This window comes from Rattus norvegicus, chromosome X (genome assembly GCF_021556685.1).
Source record: "Rattus norvegicus strain SHRSP/BbbUtx chromosome X, alternate assembly SHRSP_T2T, whole genome shotgun sequence".
NCBI lineage: Eukaryota > Metazoa > Chordata > Mammalia > Rodentia > Muridae > Rattus > Rattus norvegicus.
Genome location: NC_141554.1, coordinates 108,659,229 through 108,673,353, shown reverse-complemented (window position 1 = coordinate 108,673,353; position 14,125 = coordinate 108,659,229). Strand labels below are relative to the sequence as shown.

Here is a 14,125-nt window from a genome sequence, read left to right as displayed (position 1 = left end):
CTCTTTAATAGTTCACCAGATTGTCATATAATTTTCTGTTTCTGAAGTTGTTATTATGACAATCATAATCTATATCCGTTAATAGAAAGGAGCACTAGGGTATTAGAGGACTCAGGAGAAGAGGCCACAGTTTGAACTGATCTGGTTACAACAAGCAGGGGAACGGCAGGAAGTCTCCAACCACCTGATGATTGCGTCTGTACGTTTTTCTTTAGTGCTATAAGCACTGGTAGAGTTTCGATGTACACTTTCACAGTTTTCTTTGTGCTAAGATGCATTCTGCAAACACACATTTTATATAAACAGGCTGATAGCGTATATGTAGTTCTGCAAACTTTTTATTGTTATTTTACAATGTACATGCACATGGGTGAAAATCCTGTACTAAAAGAGAGAGCACTGTAGTTGGGTCAGAAGGCTGCTGGTAAGGACAGTGATACCTAAAGCAGAGTTTCGGCTGAAGGTTAAATAAAGCACAGGCCCGGCAAGTAGTTACCAGGGAAAGCAGGGCCAGCAGTGTTCTTTCTCCTCAGAGAGGTCAGAATTGAAGGCCAAAGGCATTAAAGGTATGGGATGTCATGGAGGCCCCTCTGGCTCCTGCCTCCGCCGCCCCTCATCCCCCTGACTCCCCGTTGGCCCCTGGGGACTAAAGCCTCCTGTGCATCTCTTGGTACCCAGTGAAAACCACCCATTTTCTGCCTCTTCCTCAGCTCTTCCTGAGCCCTTGTCATATCTGCACACTCTCTCATCGCCTCCTCACTGCTCACATGCCTGTCCTGTAAGTCCTCCTGGGAGTTCTTGGGAGAATCATCTGTCCCCCTATCTGTTTTTCGCTTTGCTTTCCGGGGCACATAATCTTCAGCGGGGCGCTTTTCTGCAGCTCGCGCCTCGCTGGCTGACTTTGCCTGGGAATCGGGCTTGCTCTCCCCTTGGTGCTTGCCCTCCCCGTCAGACTTTCCCTGCTTCTCAGGCTTCCCCTCATCTTGCCCCTGCTCATCTGGCTTTGCCGCCTCCTCTAGCTTGCCCTGGCGCGCTGGCTTTGCTTTCTTGTCCGGCTTCTCTTCCTCATCTGACTTTTCTTCATCTTCAGGCTCTACTTCATCTTCTGGCTTTCCCTCCTTTTCCAGCTTGCCTTCGTTTTCACCGTGGAGTTCTTCCATGTCAAGGTTTCCCTCCTTTTCCTGTCCTGAGGGTAAAAGTGGGGAAACAGGAGACAGAGAAGAGATGTGAGAGACGGAGACACCTGACACAATACAGGCTCATTAGCATCTGTTTTTGCATTTGGCCCTTTGAGGGGTCCAGGTGGCTGTCCCAACCCATCAAGTATGTCACAGGCTTGCACCCCTCCTCCACCCGAGACAGCAATGCCATGCCAGGTCCTGCCACCTTCTTGGTGCTCACTGTGGCAAGCTCTGCGCGTGTGTTATATGAGATAGCTTGGGAGGGGGCAGGCAGTGGGGTCCCAAATCCTGCCCCATTTTGTTACTATTCACTGACCCGCAGGGATCCTGAGCTGGTCGACCCTCCTTTTCAGGTGTCAAGGTGCGCTGGGAACAACAGGGACCTACAGACAGGACAGAGGAGCAGTGGTTGTGTGGTCACAGAGACTGTGTACCTGTCTGACAGCCCATATTCATCACTCAATCTTGTCCTCCCTTACCCCACCACCCCCGCATACTCAAGCCGCCATTTCTTTTCAGGCCTTGGGCACCAAATGAGGATGCTCTCCAAACTCCGTTTTACTCTGCGCTCCCCACTCGGACTCCGGAGGCAGCCTGCCCCACCCCCACCTCTTTTGGTCCGGGTCAGTTTGTCTTCAGAGCCTGGAGTGTGAGTGGATCACTTCAGAACGCATCTGTCTACGTCTCACCGTCGCACTGCGGGCCCCCTCACCCCCGCCTGCTCTAAAACGGATTAGGAGTGGGATGAGGGAAGGGAGCCGCCTGCGGGGGTCCTCCTTCCCCCTCTTCTTGCCCGGTCCGCTATGCCCCATCCTTACCAATCTCCCGGATCTCTTCCCCCTCCCCTCCCGCTGCTGCTGGTTCCAGCTGCCACCCCCCGCCCCCCTCCCCCGCCACCCCTGCTCTGCTCTGCTGGCAGAGCCAGCATTTCAGTACTAACCTAAGGATACCCAGGACAGGCCTTTGCCTTCTCCGGCTTGTAGAAGCCCACTCGCAGCTGGTCTGCTGCTTAGAGCAGTTCAGGGAGCTGGTTCTGCTTGGGTGCCAAGACCAGACCGCAGGGCGGGCAAGCGGACGTGGGGGCTGGTGCCCACGTCTGCGCCTGGCCGGTCACGTGAACACCGCGTCACCCGAGCTCGCCCCCCCACATGCCTGACCCATCTCACTCTCCACCTCCCTAGGGGACTGAGATGAACACTGTAAGAAGGTATATGTCACAAAGTCATGAGGTGCCTAAGAAGAAGAGTGGAAGGCCACAGGATGTTTTACCTGGTGCATCTTTGATACCCATACATCTCTCTCATATATGCAAGTTACAGGTGGGACAGATGATCAAAATGGTATTTGGCTTTGTCGATAGTGTTCAGCTCTTGAGCCAAAATAACCTGCTTTCAAACCAATCTGGGCACAGTAGCACACACCTGTAATCACAGCCCTCAGAAAGTTGAAACAGGAGTCCAAGGCAAGCTTTGACTACAGTCAGTTCAAGGACAGTACAGCTACTGTCAAGGCTCTAAAACAACACATCTACCCAGCCTTGTCTGAATATAAGTGCCTGTTGGGAAGCTGAGCTGCTACTGAATGTTCCCTTGGGTTCTGTTCTAGGCTTCTTTTGGTTTTCAGGCTCTCAATTTTTGTGTGATCTCATTCATTTGCCTCAAAATACTAATGGTTCCCAAATACGCATTTCCAGACTATTTTTTAATAAACACCAGACCCTGTTTTGCTTTTTTTTCAGTCATAATAGGAGAGTGTTCTCCCATACCTCTTGAAATATATTCTAAGATTTTTTTTTAAATTTCAGTGACATGATAGTTGCATGATGAACATTTACATTGTTCTATTCCATCTATTTCCAGCATATTCTTACAGTATAAATTTTCTACATATTAGTCAGTCATTTGCCAACTCAGTTATCATACCCATAGTGCTAGTTTTCAAACAATCATTGACTTATTTAACCGTGGTCCCAAAGTATAAAGTCTGTAATGCATGCACCCCTCTTACATTAAATAAAAGTCATAAAGTGCTCATTTGAAAGGAAAGCAGAGAGTTCATAACTTATTAAGTAAAGGGAAAAAAATCTAAGATCGTTTGGGGATGGGGGATGTGCCTAGTATGCACAGATTTTGACTTCCATCTTTAACACCATTCTTTTAAAAAAGAATTCATCTTTTATTCATGAAATTGTGAGGAAATTAAGTAAAATTCATGATAGTTTTAGCACTGCATCTAACAAACCCAATGACCATAGACCCTGGCAAGGTGCTTAGTAAAATATAAAAGCTTAGTAAAATACAGGAAAAAAAGCCTTGTGTTATAGTGCTTGAGACTACCCAGTTTCAGACACCTGTTGTAGATCTTGAATCTGATCCAGGAAAACACAATCAAACAGTTGAAGGAATTAAAAATGGAAATAGAAGCAATCAAGAAAGAACACATGGAAACAACCCTGGATATAGAAAACCAAAAGAAGAGACAAGGAGCTGTAGATACAAGCTTCACCAACAGAATACAAGAGATGGAAGAGAGAATCTCAGGAGCAGAAGATTCCATAGAAATCATTGACTCAACTGTCAAGGATAATGTAAAGCAGAAAAAGCTACTGGTACAAAACATACAGGAAATCCAGGACTCAATGAGAAGATCAAACCTAAGGATAATAGGTATAGAAGAGAGTGAAGACTCCCAGCTCAAAGGACCAGTAAATATCTTCAACAAAATCATAGAAGAAAACTTCCCTAACCTAAAAAAAGAGATACCCATAGACATACAAGAAGCCTACAGAACTCCAAATAGATTGGACCAGAAAAGAAACACCTCCCGTCACATAATTGTCAAAACACCAAATGCACAAAATAAAGAAAGAATATTAAAAGCAGTAAGGGAAAAAGGTCAAGTAACATATAAAGGCAGACCTATCAGAATCACACCAGACTTCTCGCCAGAAACTATGAAGGCCAGAAGATCCTGGACTGATGTCATACAGACCCTAAGAGAACACAAATGCCAGCCCAGGTTACTGTATCCAGCAAAACTCTCAATTAACATTGATGGAGAAACCAAGATATTCCATGACAAAACCAAATTTACACAATATCTTTCTACAAATCCAGCACTACAAAGGATAATAAATGGTAAAGCCCAACATAAGGAGGCAAGCTATACCCTAGAAGAAGCAAGAAACTAATCGTCTTGGCAACAAAACAAAGAGAATGAAAGCACACAAACATAACCTCACATCCAAATATGAATATAAAGGGAAACAATAATCACTATTCCTTAATATCTCTCAATATCAATGGCCTCAACTCCCCAATAAAAAGACATAGATTAACAAACTGGATACGCAACGAGGACCCTGCATTCTGCTGCCTACAGGAAACACACCTCAGAGACAAAGACAGACACTACCTCAGAGTGAAAGGCTGGAAAACAACTTTCCAAGCAAATGGTCAGAAGAAGCAAGCTGGAGTAGCCATTCTAATATCAAATAAAATCAATTTCCAACTAAAAGTCATCAAAAAAGATAAGGAAGGACACTTCATATTCATCAAAGGAAAAATCCACCAAGATGAACTCTCAATCCTAAATATCTATGCCCCAAATACAAGGGCACCTACATATGTAAAAGAAACCTTGCTAAAGCTCAAAACACACATTGCACCTCACACAATAATAGTGGGAGATTTCAACACACCACTCTCATCAATGGACAGATCATGGAAACAGAAATGAAACAGAGACGTAGACAGACTAAGAGAAGTCATGAGCCAAATGGACTTAACGGATATTTATAGAACATTCTATCCTAAAGCAAAAGGATATACCTTCTTCTCAGCTCCTCATGGTACTTTCTCCAAAATTGACCATATAATTGGTCAAAAAACGGGCCTCAACAGGTACAGAAAGATAGAAATAATCCCATGCGTGCTATCGGACCACCACGGCCTAAAACTGGTCTTCAATAACAATAAGGGAAGAATGCCCACATATACGTGGAAATTGAACAATGCTCTACTCAATGATAACCTGGTCAAGGAAGAAATAAAGAAAGAAATTAAAAACTTTTTAGAATTTAATGAAAATGAAGATACAACATACTCAAACTTATGGGACACAATGAAAGCTGTGCTAAGAGGAAAACTCATAGCGCTGAGTGCCAGCAGAAAGAAACAGGAAAGAGCATATGTCAGCAGCTTGACAGCACACCTAAAAGCTCTAGAACAAAAAGAAGCAAATACACCCAGGAGGAGCAGAAGGCAGGAAATAATCAAACTCAGAGCTGAAATCAACCAAGTAGAAACAAAAAGGACCATAGAAAGAATCAACAGAACCAAAAGTTGGTTCTTTGAGAAAATCAACAAGATAGATAAACCCTTAGCCAGACTAACCCGAGGACACAGAGAGTGCGTCCAAATTAACAAAATCAGAAATGAAAAGGGAGACATAACTACAGATTCAGAGGAAATTCAAAAAATCATCAGATCTTACTATAAAAACCTATATTCAACAAAATTTGAAAATCTTCAGGAAATGGACAATTTCCTAGACAGATACCAGGTATCGAAGTTAAATCAGGAACAGATAAACCAGTTAAACAACCCCATAACTCCTAAGGAAATAGAAGCAGTCATTAAAGGTCTCCCAACCAAAAAGAGCCCAGGTCCAGACGGGTTTAGTGCAGAATTCTATCAAACCTTCATAGAAGACCTCATACCAATATTATCCAAACTATTCCACAAAATTGAAACAGATGGAGCCCTACCGAATTCCTTCTACGAAGCCACAATTACTCTTATACTTAAACCACACAAAGACACAACAAAGAAGGAGAACTTCAGACCAATTTTCCTTATGAATATCGACGCAAAAATACTCAATAAAATTCTGGCACACCGAATCCAAGAGCACATCAAAACAATCATCCACCATGATCAAGTAGGCTTCATCCCAGGCATGCAGGGATGGTTTAATATACGGAAAACCATCAACGTGATCCATTATATAAACAAACTGAAAGAACAGAACCACATGATCATTTCATTAGATGCTGAGAAAGCATTTGACAAAATTCAACACCCCTTCATGATAAAAGTCCTGGAAAGAATAGGAATTCAAGGCCCATACCTAAACATAGTAAAAGCCATATACAGCAAACCAGTTGCTAACATTAAACTAAATGGAGAGAAACTTGAAGCAATCCCACTAAAATCAGGGACTAGACAAGGCTGCCCACTCTCTCCCTACTTATTCAATATAGTTCTTGAAGTTCTAGCCAGAGCAATCAGACAACAAAAGGAGGTCAAGGGGATACAGACCGGAAAAGAAGAAGTCAAAATATCACTATTTGCAGATGATATGATAGGATATTTAAGTGATCCCAAAAGTTCCACCAGAGAACTACTAAAGCTGATAAACAACTTCAGCAAAGTGGCTGGGTATAAAATTAACTCAAATAAATCAGTTGCCTTCCTCTATACAAAAGAGAAACAAGCCGAGAAAGAAATTAGGGAAACGACACCCTTCATAATAGACCCAAATAATATAAAGTACCTCGGTGTGACTTTAACCAAGCAAGTAAAAGATCTGTACAATAAGAACTTCAAGACACTGAGGAAAGAAATTGAAGAAGACCTCAGAAGATGGAAAGATCTCCCATGCTCATGGATTGGCAGGATTAATATAGTAAAAATGGCCATTTTACCAAAAGCAATCTACAGATTCAATGCAATCCCCATCAAAATACCAATCCAATTCTTCAAAGAGTTAGACAGAACAATTTGCAAATTCATCTGGAATAACAAAAAACCCAGGATAGCTAAAGCTATCCTCAACAATAAAAGGACTTCAGGGGGAATCACTATCCCTGAACTCAAGCAGTATTACAGAGCAATAGTGATAAAAACTGCATGGTATTGGTACAGAGACAGACAGATAGACCAATGGAATAGAATTGAAGACCCAGAAATGAACCCACACACCTATGGTCACTTGATTTTTGACAAAGGAGCCAAAACCATCCAATGGAAAAAAGATAGCATTTTCAGCAAATGGTGCTGGTTCAACTGGAGGGCAACATGTAGAAGAATGCAGTTCGATCCATGCTTATCACCCTGTACAAAGCTTAAGTCCAAGTGGATCAAGGACCTCCACATCAAACCAGATATGCTCAAACTAATAGAAGAAAAACTAGGGCAGCATCTCGAACACATGGGCACTGGAAAAAATTTCCTGAACAAAACTCCAATGGCTTATGCTCGAAGATCAAGAATCGACAAATGGGATCTCATAAAACTGCAAAGCTTCTGTAAGGCAAAGGACACTGTGGTTAGGACAAAACGGCAACCAACAGATTAAGAAAAGATCTTTACCAATCCTACAACAGATAGAGGCCTTATATCCAAATTATACAAAGAACTCAAGAAGTTAGACCGCAGGGAGACAAATAACCCTATTAAAAATGGGGTTCAGTGCTAAACAAAGAATTCACAGCTGAGGAATGCCGAATGGCTGAGAAACACCTAAAGAAATGTTCAACATCTTTAGTCATAAGGGAAATGCAAATCAAAACAACCCTGAGATTTCACCTCACACCAGTGAGAATGGCTAAGGTCAAAGACTCCTACAACAGCAGATGCTGGCGAGGATGTGGAGAAAGAGGAACACTCCTCCATTGTTGGTGGGATTGCAGACTGGTACAACCATTCTGGAAATCAGTCTGGAGGTTCCTCAGAAAATTGGACATTGAACTGCCTGAGGATCCAGCTATACCTGTCTTGGGTATATACCCAAAAGATGCCCCAACATATAAAAAAGACACGTGCTCCACTATGTTCATCGCAGCCTTATTTATAATAGCCAGAAGCTGGAAAGAACCCAGATGCCCTTCAGCAGAGGAATGGATACAGAAAATGTGGTACATCTACACAATGGAGTATTACTCAGCTGTCAAAAACAATGACTTTATGAAATTCGTAGGCAAATGGTTGGAACTGGAAAATATCATCCTGAGTGAGGTAACCCAATCACAGAAAAACACACATGGTATGCACTCATTGATAAGTGGCTATTAGCCCAAATGCTTGAATTACCCTAGATGCCTACATCAAATGAAACTCAAGACGGATGATCAAAATGTTAATGCTTCACTCCTTCTTTAAAAGGGGAACAAGAATACCCTTGGCAGGGAATAGAGAGGCAAAGATTAAAACAGAGACTGAAGGAACACCCATTCAGAGCCTGCCCCACATGTGGCCCAAACATATACAGCCACCCAATTCGACAAGATGGATGAAGCAAAGAAGTGCAGGCCGACAGGAGCGGCATGTAGTTCTCTCCTGAGAGACACAGCCAGAATAGAGCAAACACAGAGGCGAATGCCAGCAGCAATCCACTGAACTGAGAATAGGAACCCGTTGAAGGAATCAGAGAAAGAACTGGAAGAGCTTGAAGGGGCTCGAGACCCCAAAAGTACAACAATGCCAAGCAACCAGAGCTTCCAGGGACTAAGCCACTACCTAAAGACTATACATGGACTGACCCTGGACTCTTACCTCATAGGTAGCAATGAATATCCTAGTAAGAGCACCAGTGGAAGGGGAAGCCCTGGGTCCTGCTAAGACTGAACCCCCAGTGTACTAGATTGTTGGTGGGAGGCCGGCAATGGGGGGAGGGGGAGGGGGATGTTTGCCCGGAAACCAGGAAAGGGAATAACACTCGAAATGTATATAGGAAATACTCAAGTTAATAAAAAAAAAAGCATATACTGACACATATACCAATTGAGAGGGCTAGTAAAGGCATAGAAAACACTTGCAATATCTTGGGAGTATGTAAAAATATAAATTGATACCAGATTTCAGTAGGTTAAGATTATATAGGATAATCGCTGGATGAAGATTTCATGTTAGTAGACAGTGAAAACAAACATACTAATGATGAGAAGACTAGCAGAGTTCATATAACCCAGAAAGGAACTTGATACAATGGTTAATTTAATCCTATTAAGATTAGTGATCACATTATAGCAAAGTATCTATATGAAACCATTTGGAGACAATGGTTTTAGAGTGAAAACTGTCCACCTATTTACAGCTTATAAAATACAAACTTTAGGTGTTGAGTGATAGACTGTGTGCTTAACTAGATGAGGCCTACAGCATGAATACTTACTCTCTTATGAAGACAAAATGGAAATATAAAGATAAGTCAAGATCAGGGGCTAGAGAGGTGGCTCAGCAGGTCAGAGCAATTGCTGTTCTAGAATTTCCAGCACCCTCATGGTAGCTTCCAACCATCTGTAACTCCAGTCCCAGGACATCCAACTCTCTGGCTTCCATTGGCAATGAACACATGTGATGCCAGACATACATGAAGGCAAAACACCATACGCATAAAATAAAATTTAAATTAAAAATAAGCAAAAATCCAGGTATGATTGTGCACATCTTTAACAGCAGCATTCTGGAGGCAGAAGCAGATAGATCTCTGTGAGTTGGAGGGCATTCTGATCTACTTAGTGAGTTCCAGGACAGTCAGGGCTATAGAGAGAGACCGTGTCTCCAAAAAAGGAATATTGAAAGTACATGTGCAAAAAAAAAAAAAACCAAATACTGACCAAAAAAAGCTTGTATACTCATATAATCAAAGACATACTTTAAGACAGAGATAAGAGGTATTATAATATAATATTTTAATTTTATGCATTTATTAATACTATCTCAAACTTTAAAAAATTGCAGGTCCTACAAGGATATATGCATTTTTACTTTCAGTGTTAACTGAAAAGAAGGTAAAAAGAATAGAAAAAAGTAGAATAAAGAAAACAATCTGTAAATTTGGCTTAGGGAGCTGTACAAAACACTATAAGCACTGTACAAATGAATGCTGACCAATTTTGAAGATTGACTAAATTCTTAATCATAAAGTACAATTTGAGGTTTCAATTTTACTATAATGTATCACGTTTGCCATTGTGCAAGCATACAAAAATTCAATAGTAAAATACCTATAGAAGCATTTCAAATTTAAGTAATAAACTTGTAATCTAATAAAAATTAGTTTCTATTGCCTTTCTATTGCTGCGATTAAAATCCATGGCCAAAGCAACTTATAAGAAAGCCTTTCTTTGTGCTTACAGTTTCAGAGAGTTAGAGTCCATAGGCAGGACAAAGGCAAGGCAACAGGGCCAGCTGAGAGTTCATATCTTGATCCATAAGCAGGAGACAGAGAACACACTTGGAATGGCCTGCCTGAATCATTTGAAACCTCAAAGCATGTCCCAGTGACATACATCCCCCAACAAGGCTATACCTCCTAATCTGTCCCCTAAATTCCACTAACTGGGGGCCAAAAATTGAAACGTGAGTCTCTGGGGACTGTTTTCATCAAAACCTCATTTAAATTAGAAAGTCTTTGAACTAAAGGATAATTAAAATATTAATGTGTCAACTATTTGGGGGGTAAAAGAACTTGAGAGCCATAGCTGAGCTACACTTATATTTACAATATGAAATGTATATATTAGAAGAGATAAAATATTCCAAATCAATGAATGACTCAGGCAGAAAAATTCAGAACATGGAGATAGAACATAAATCAATTAAAATTATAAGAGACATAAATCTAATAGCAGAGATTAGTTAAACAGAAAAGGCAGAATAAAAAATACATCAACAGGGCTGGAGAGATGGCTCAGTGGTTAAGAGCACCGTCTGCTCTTCCAGAGGTCCTGAGTTCAATTCCCAGCAACCACATGGTGGCTCACAACCATCTGTAAAGAGATCTGATACCCTCGTCTGGTGTATCTGAAGACAGTTACAGTGGACTTATATATAATAAATGAATAAATCTTTAAAAAATACATCAACAAAACTACAATTTGTTTACATAGGAAATAGTAATGAGATCAATCAATATACATCCTGGCATATAAATCAACGCACATACTGGCATGTGAAATAATGAGAATACACAAATAATGTGAGGGACAAAAAGTGAGAGGACTGCTTTAATTCCTACAGATGAACAAAATCTATTAGGACCAACTGGTCAGTAATTTCAAAATAATGATGACTAAGGTCTTACTAAAACAGATCTTATAATAATTGAAAGACAAGTAATTATAAAGTCCTTATACATTATAAGCTTTGGGGGTTTCTGTTTTTCATTTTAAAATTTTAATGTTGTTTGAGTGTTTTGTTTGCACATATGTATGACCCAAGGATGCAAGAAGAGGGCACAGGATCCCCAGGGACTGGAGTTACAGATGGTTGTGAGCTGTCAGTTTGGTGCTAAGAATTGAGCCCATGTCTTCTAGAAGTGTAACCAGTGCTTTTAAGTCAGGAACCGTATTTACAGTCCCATAATCTTAATATTAAAACTTGACAAGATTATCAAAGAAAGGGAAAATACAGACCAATCAACATATGTGAAAAAATAATCCTGAATGAAAAACCACCTGACCAAATATGAGAATACTGTGTCATCAACAACATACTCCTGTTGAAAGAGTAACATAGCATCTCAAAACCAATTAATAGAATTCATGTTAAGATAATAAAATATAATGCTTAACCATTATGAATTGTAAACCAAAGTGCATAGAATTCTTGATGTTAATATGAAGCATAACACAAACCCTTATAGAAAGGTCTTCTTTGATTTATCAAAATATATTTACAAAACATGTATCGCAAACCTTGAATAAAATGCCCAGGACCAAAAGCTTTGCTTTTGAAATTGGGAGTAAGATAAGAGTCATAGTTTCATTTCTGTTGCAATGATAAAAAACATGCTGACAAGAAGCAATCTGGAGCAGAAAGAATTTCTTGGTTTACAATCCTAGGATACTCCATTATTGCAGGGAAGGTAACTGGAACTGGAAGCCATCAGTCCCATCCAGTCATGAGCAGAGACAGAATGAATGCATACATGCTTACTACTCAGCTTAGGTTTTTCTACTCTTGTACAATACAGGATGCAAACCCAGGGAATGGAGCTGCCTACTTTTAGACTAGGCTTCCCACACCCATAAATATAATCAAGCCAGTCCTCCATAGACATGCGCATAGACAACCTGATCTAGACAATTTCTCATCGAGCCTTTTCTCAGAGGATTATTTTGATTGTGTCCATCACAACTAGGAATACTGAGATCATTCCAAAATTTTGCCAGAGATCTTAGACAATAACAACAGGGAAGTGGTAGGTGAAGAAACAAAGGATGGAGGGAAGATTCAGGAAGGGAGAAACCCAACTGTCATATAGGAGAATACTATTATGCAATTTAGGAATTCTAAACGTTTATGTATAAATTTTGTAATCAATAGTGATTTTAACTGATCTGGACATCACAATATACAAAATTATATTTCATTTCTTTTTTAAATAAGCAGCTTTATTGATATAAAATTCACAAATTTATTCTTCTTATTTTGGAAGTAAGGTTTTGCTATGCAGCCAAGGCTGGCTTCAATTTCGTGACCTTCCCACCTCCTCAGAAATGTGAAGATAATAGGTATGAGAGAGATATGGTGCCTGGTTTGAATTCCTTTTAGAATATGCAACTCAGTAGTGTTTAGTGTATCCACAAAATTGTACACCCATCCCCACAATTTTATTTTAGAAAATACTTTTCTTTCCTGAAAAAGTAAATGCTACCCCTCCCACAACCTTAGTAATGAAAACCTAATTCCTCTTTAAGGTCCCTCTTTAGGACCTTAGAAACTACTTATGTCGTATTTTATAAAGCAGGACAGATTACAAATCCAAGGCCAGCTTCTGCTACATTTCAAAGCCTAGTCTTAAAACAATAAGAGTAGCAAACACTGAATTTAGGCCATGAAGATGCCTCAATAAATATAAATTAATATGTTTATTTAATTTATTTGTTTGGGAAGTATTTTTCCCTTTACTTGAGTCATTCCTTTAGCTGTTTTCTGATACAATTTAACTTCATTTGAGAGGATTCAGGCTCTACGGAGAGGATGCTTCTAGTTCCAATGTAACTAATAGAGGCTACTATGATAGAACATTAAAAAAAAAAAGAAATGGAGCAGAGACTGAAGGATAGGACATTCAGAGCCTGCCCCACCTAGTGATCCAGCCCATATATACATACAGCCACCAAAACTAGACAATATTGATGAAGTCAAGAAGTGCATGCTGACAGGAACCTGATATAGATCTCTCCTGAGAGGCTCAGCCAGAGCATGACAAATACACAGGCGAATGCTAGCAGCAAACCATTGAACTGAAAAAGAGGCATCCTCATTGGAGGAATTAGAGAAAAGATTGAAAGAGCTGAAGGGGCTTGAAAACACATAAGAACAACAATACCAACAAAGCAGAGCTCCCAGGGACTAAACCATCATCCAAAGAGTACACCTGGACAGACCCATGGCTCCAGCTGCATATGTGGCAGAGGATGGACTTGTTGGGCACCAATGGGAGGAGAAGCCCTTGGTCCTGCCAAGGTTGGATCCCCCAGTGTAAGGAAATGTCAGGGTGGGGAGGCAGGAATGGGGGTTGGTTGGGGAGGAGGAACACCCATAGAAGAAGGAAGAGGGGTGATGGGATAGGGGGCTTATGGCCGGGAAACCAGGAAAGGGAATAACATTTGAAATGTAAAACGAAGAAGAAGAAGGGGAGGAGGAGGAGGAAGAGGAGGAGGAGGGGGGGAGGAGGAGGAAGAGGAGGAGGAGGAGGAGGAGGAGGAGACCTCACCACTGTAACAATGAGTAAGTGCATTTGAAGAGTAAAAATGGTTCAAATATTTTTTAAAATTCTGATGGTAAATGGTGGGTTTGGTATCAGAACTCAGCTTGACTCAATAGTTCATGGCCGTCAGTGTGTTGCTACCCCTTCCTCATATCTGAATCTCTATCCTGAGAAGTGTATGGGCAGTGGCAGGCAGGGATGAGGGCAACTAGTTTCAGCTT

General features: G+C 40.9%; 1 protein-coding gene across 2 annotated transcripts; it reads right to left on the bottom strand.

Annotated features, from left to right (window-relative positions):
- Positions 1-320: 320 nt before the first annotated feature.
- Positions 321-2,281, bottom strand: Tceal3 (transcription elongation factor A like 3). Of its 2 annotated transcripts, none has more exons than NM_001401190.1 (3): positions 2,122-2,281; positions 1,498-1,564; positions 321-1,186 (listed from the first exon to the last, which is right to left on the bottom strand). In NM_001401190.1, the coding sequence occupies exon 3, from the start codon at positions 1,158-1,160 to the stop codon at positions 561-563; it is 600 nt and encodes a 199-aa protein (NP_001388119.1). In that variant the 5' UTR covers positions 1,161-1,186; positions 1,498-1,564; positions 2,122-2,281; the 3' UTR covers positions 321-560. The 2 variants fall into 2 exon arrangements, with proteins under 2 accessions (NP_001388119.1, XP_087456695.1); XM_087600569.1 differs by lacking the exon at positions 2,122-2,281 and adding an exon at positions 1,791-1,989.
- Between the last annotated feature and the right edge of the window lie 11,844 nt (positions 2,282-14,125).

Excerpts from the sequence above, each read along its gene's own strand:
- Tceal3 (NM_001401190.1), bottom strand. The coding sequence starts at position 1,160 with ATGGAAGAACTCCACGGTGAAAACGAAGGCAAGCTGGAAAAGGAGGGA.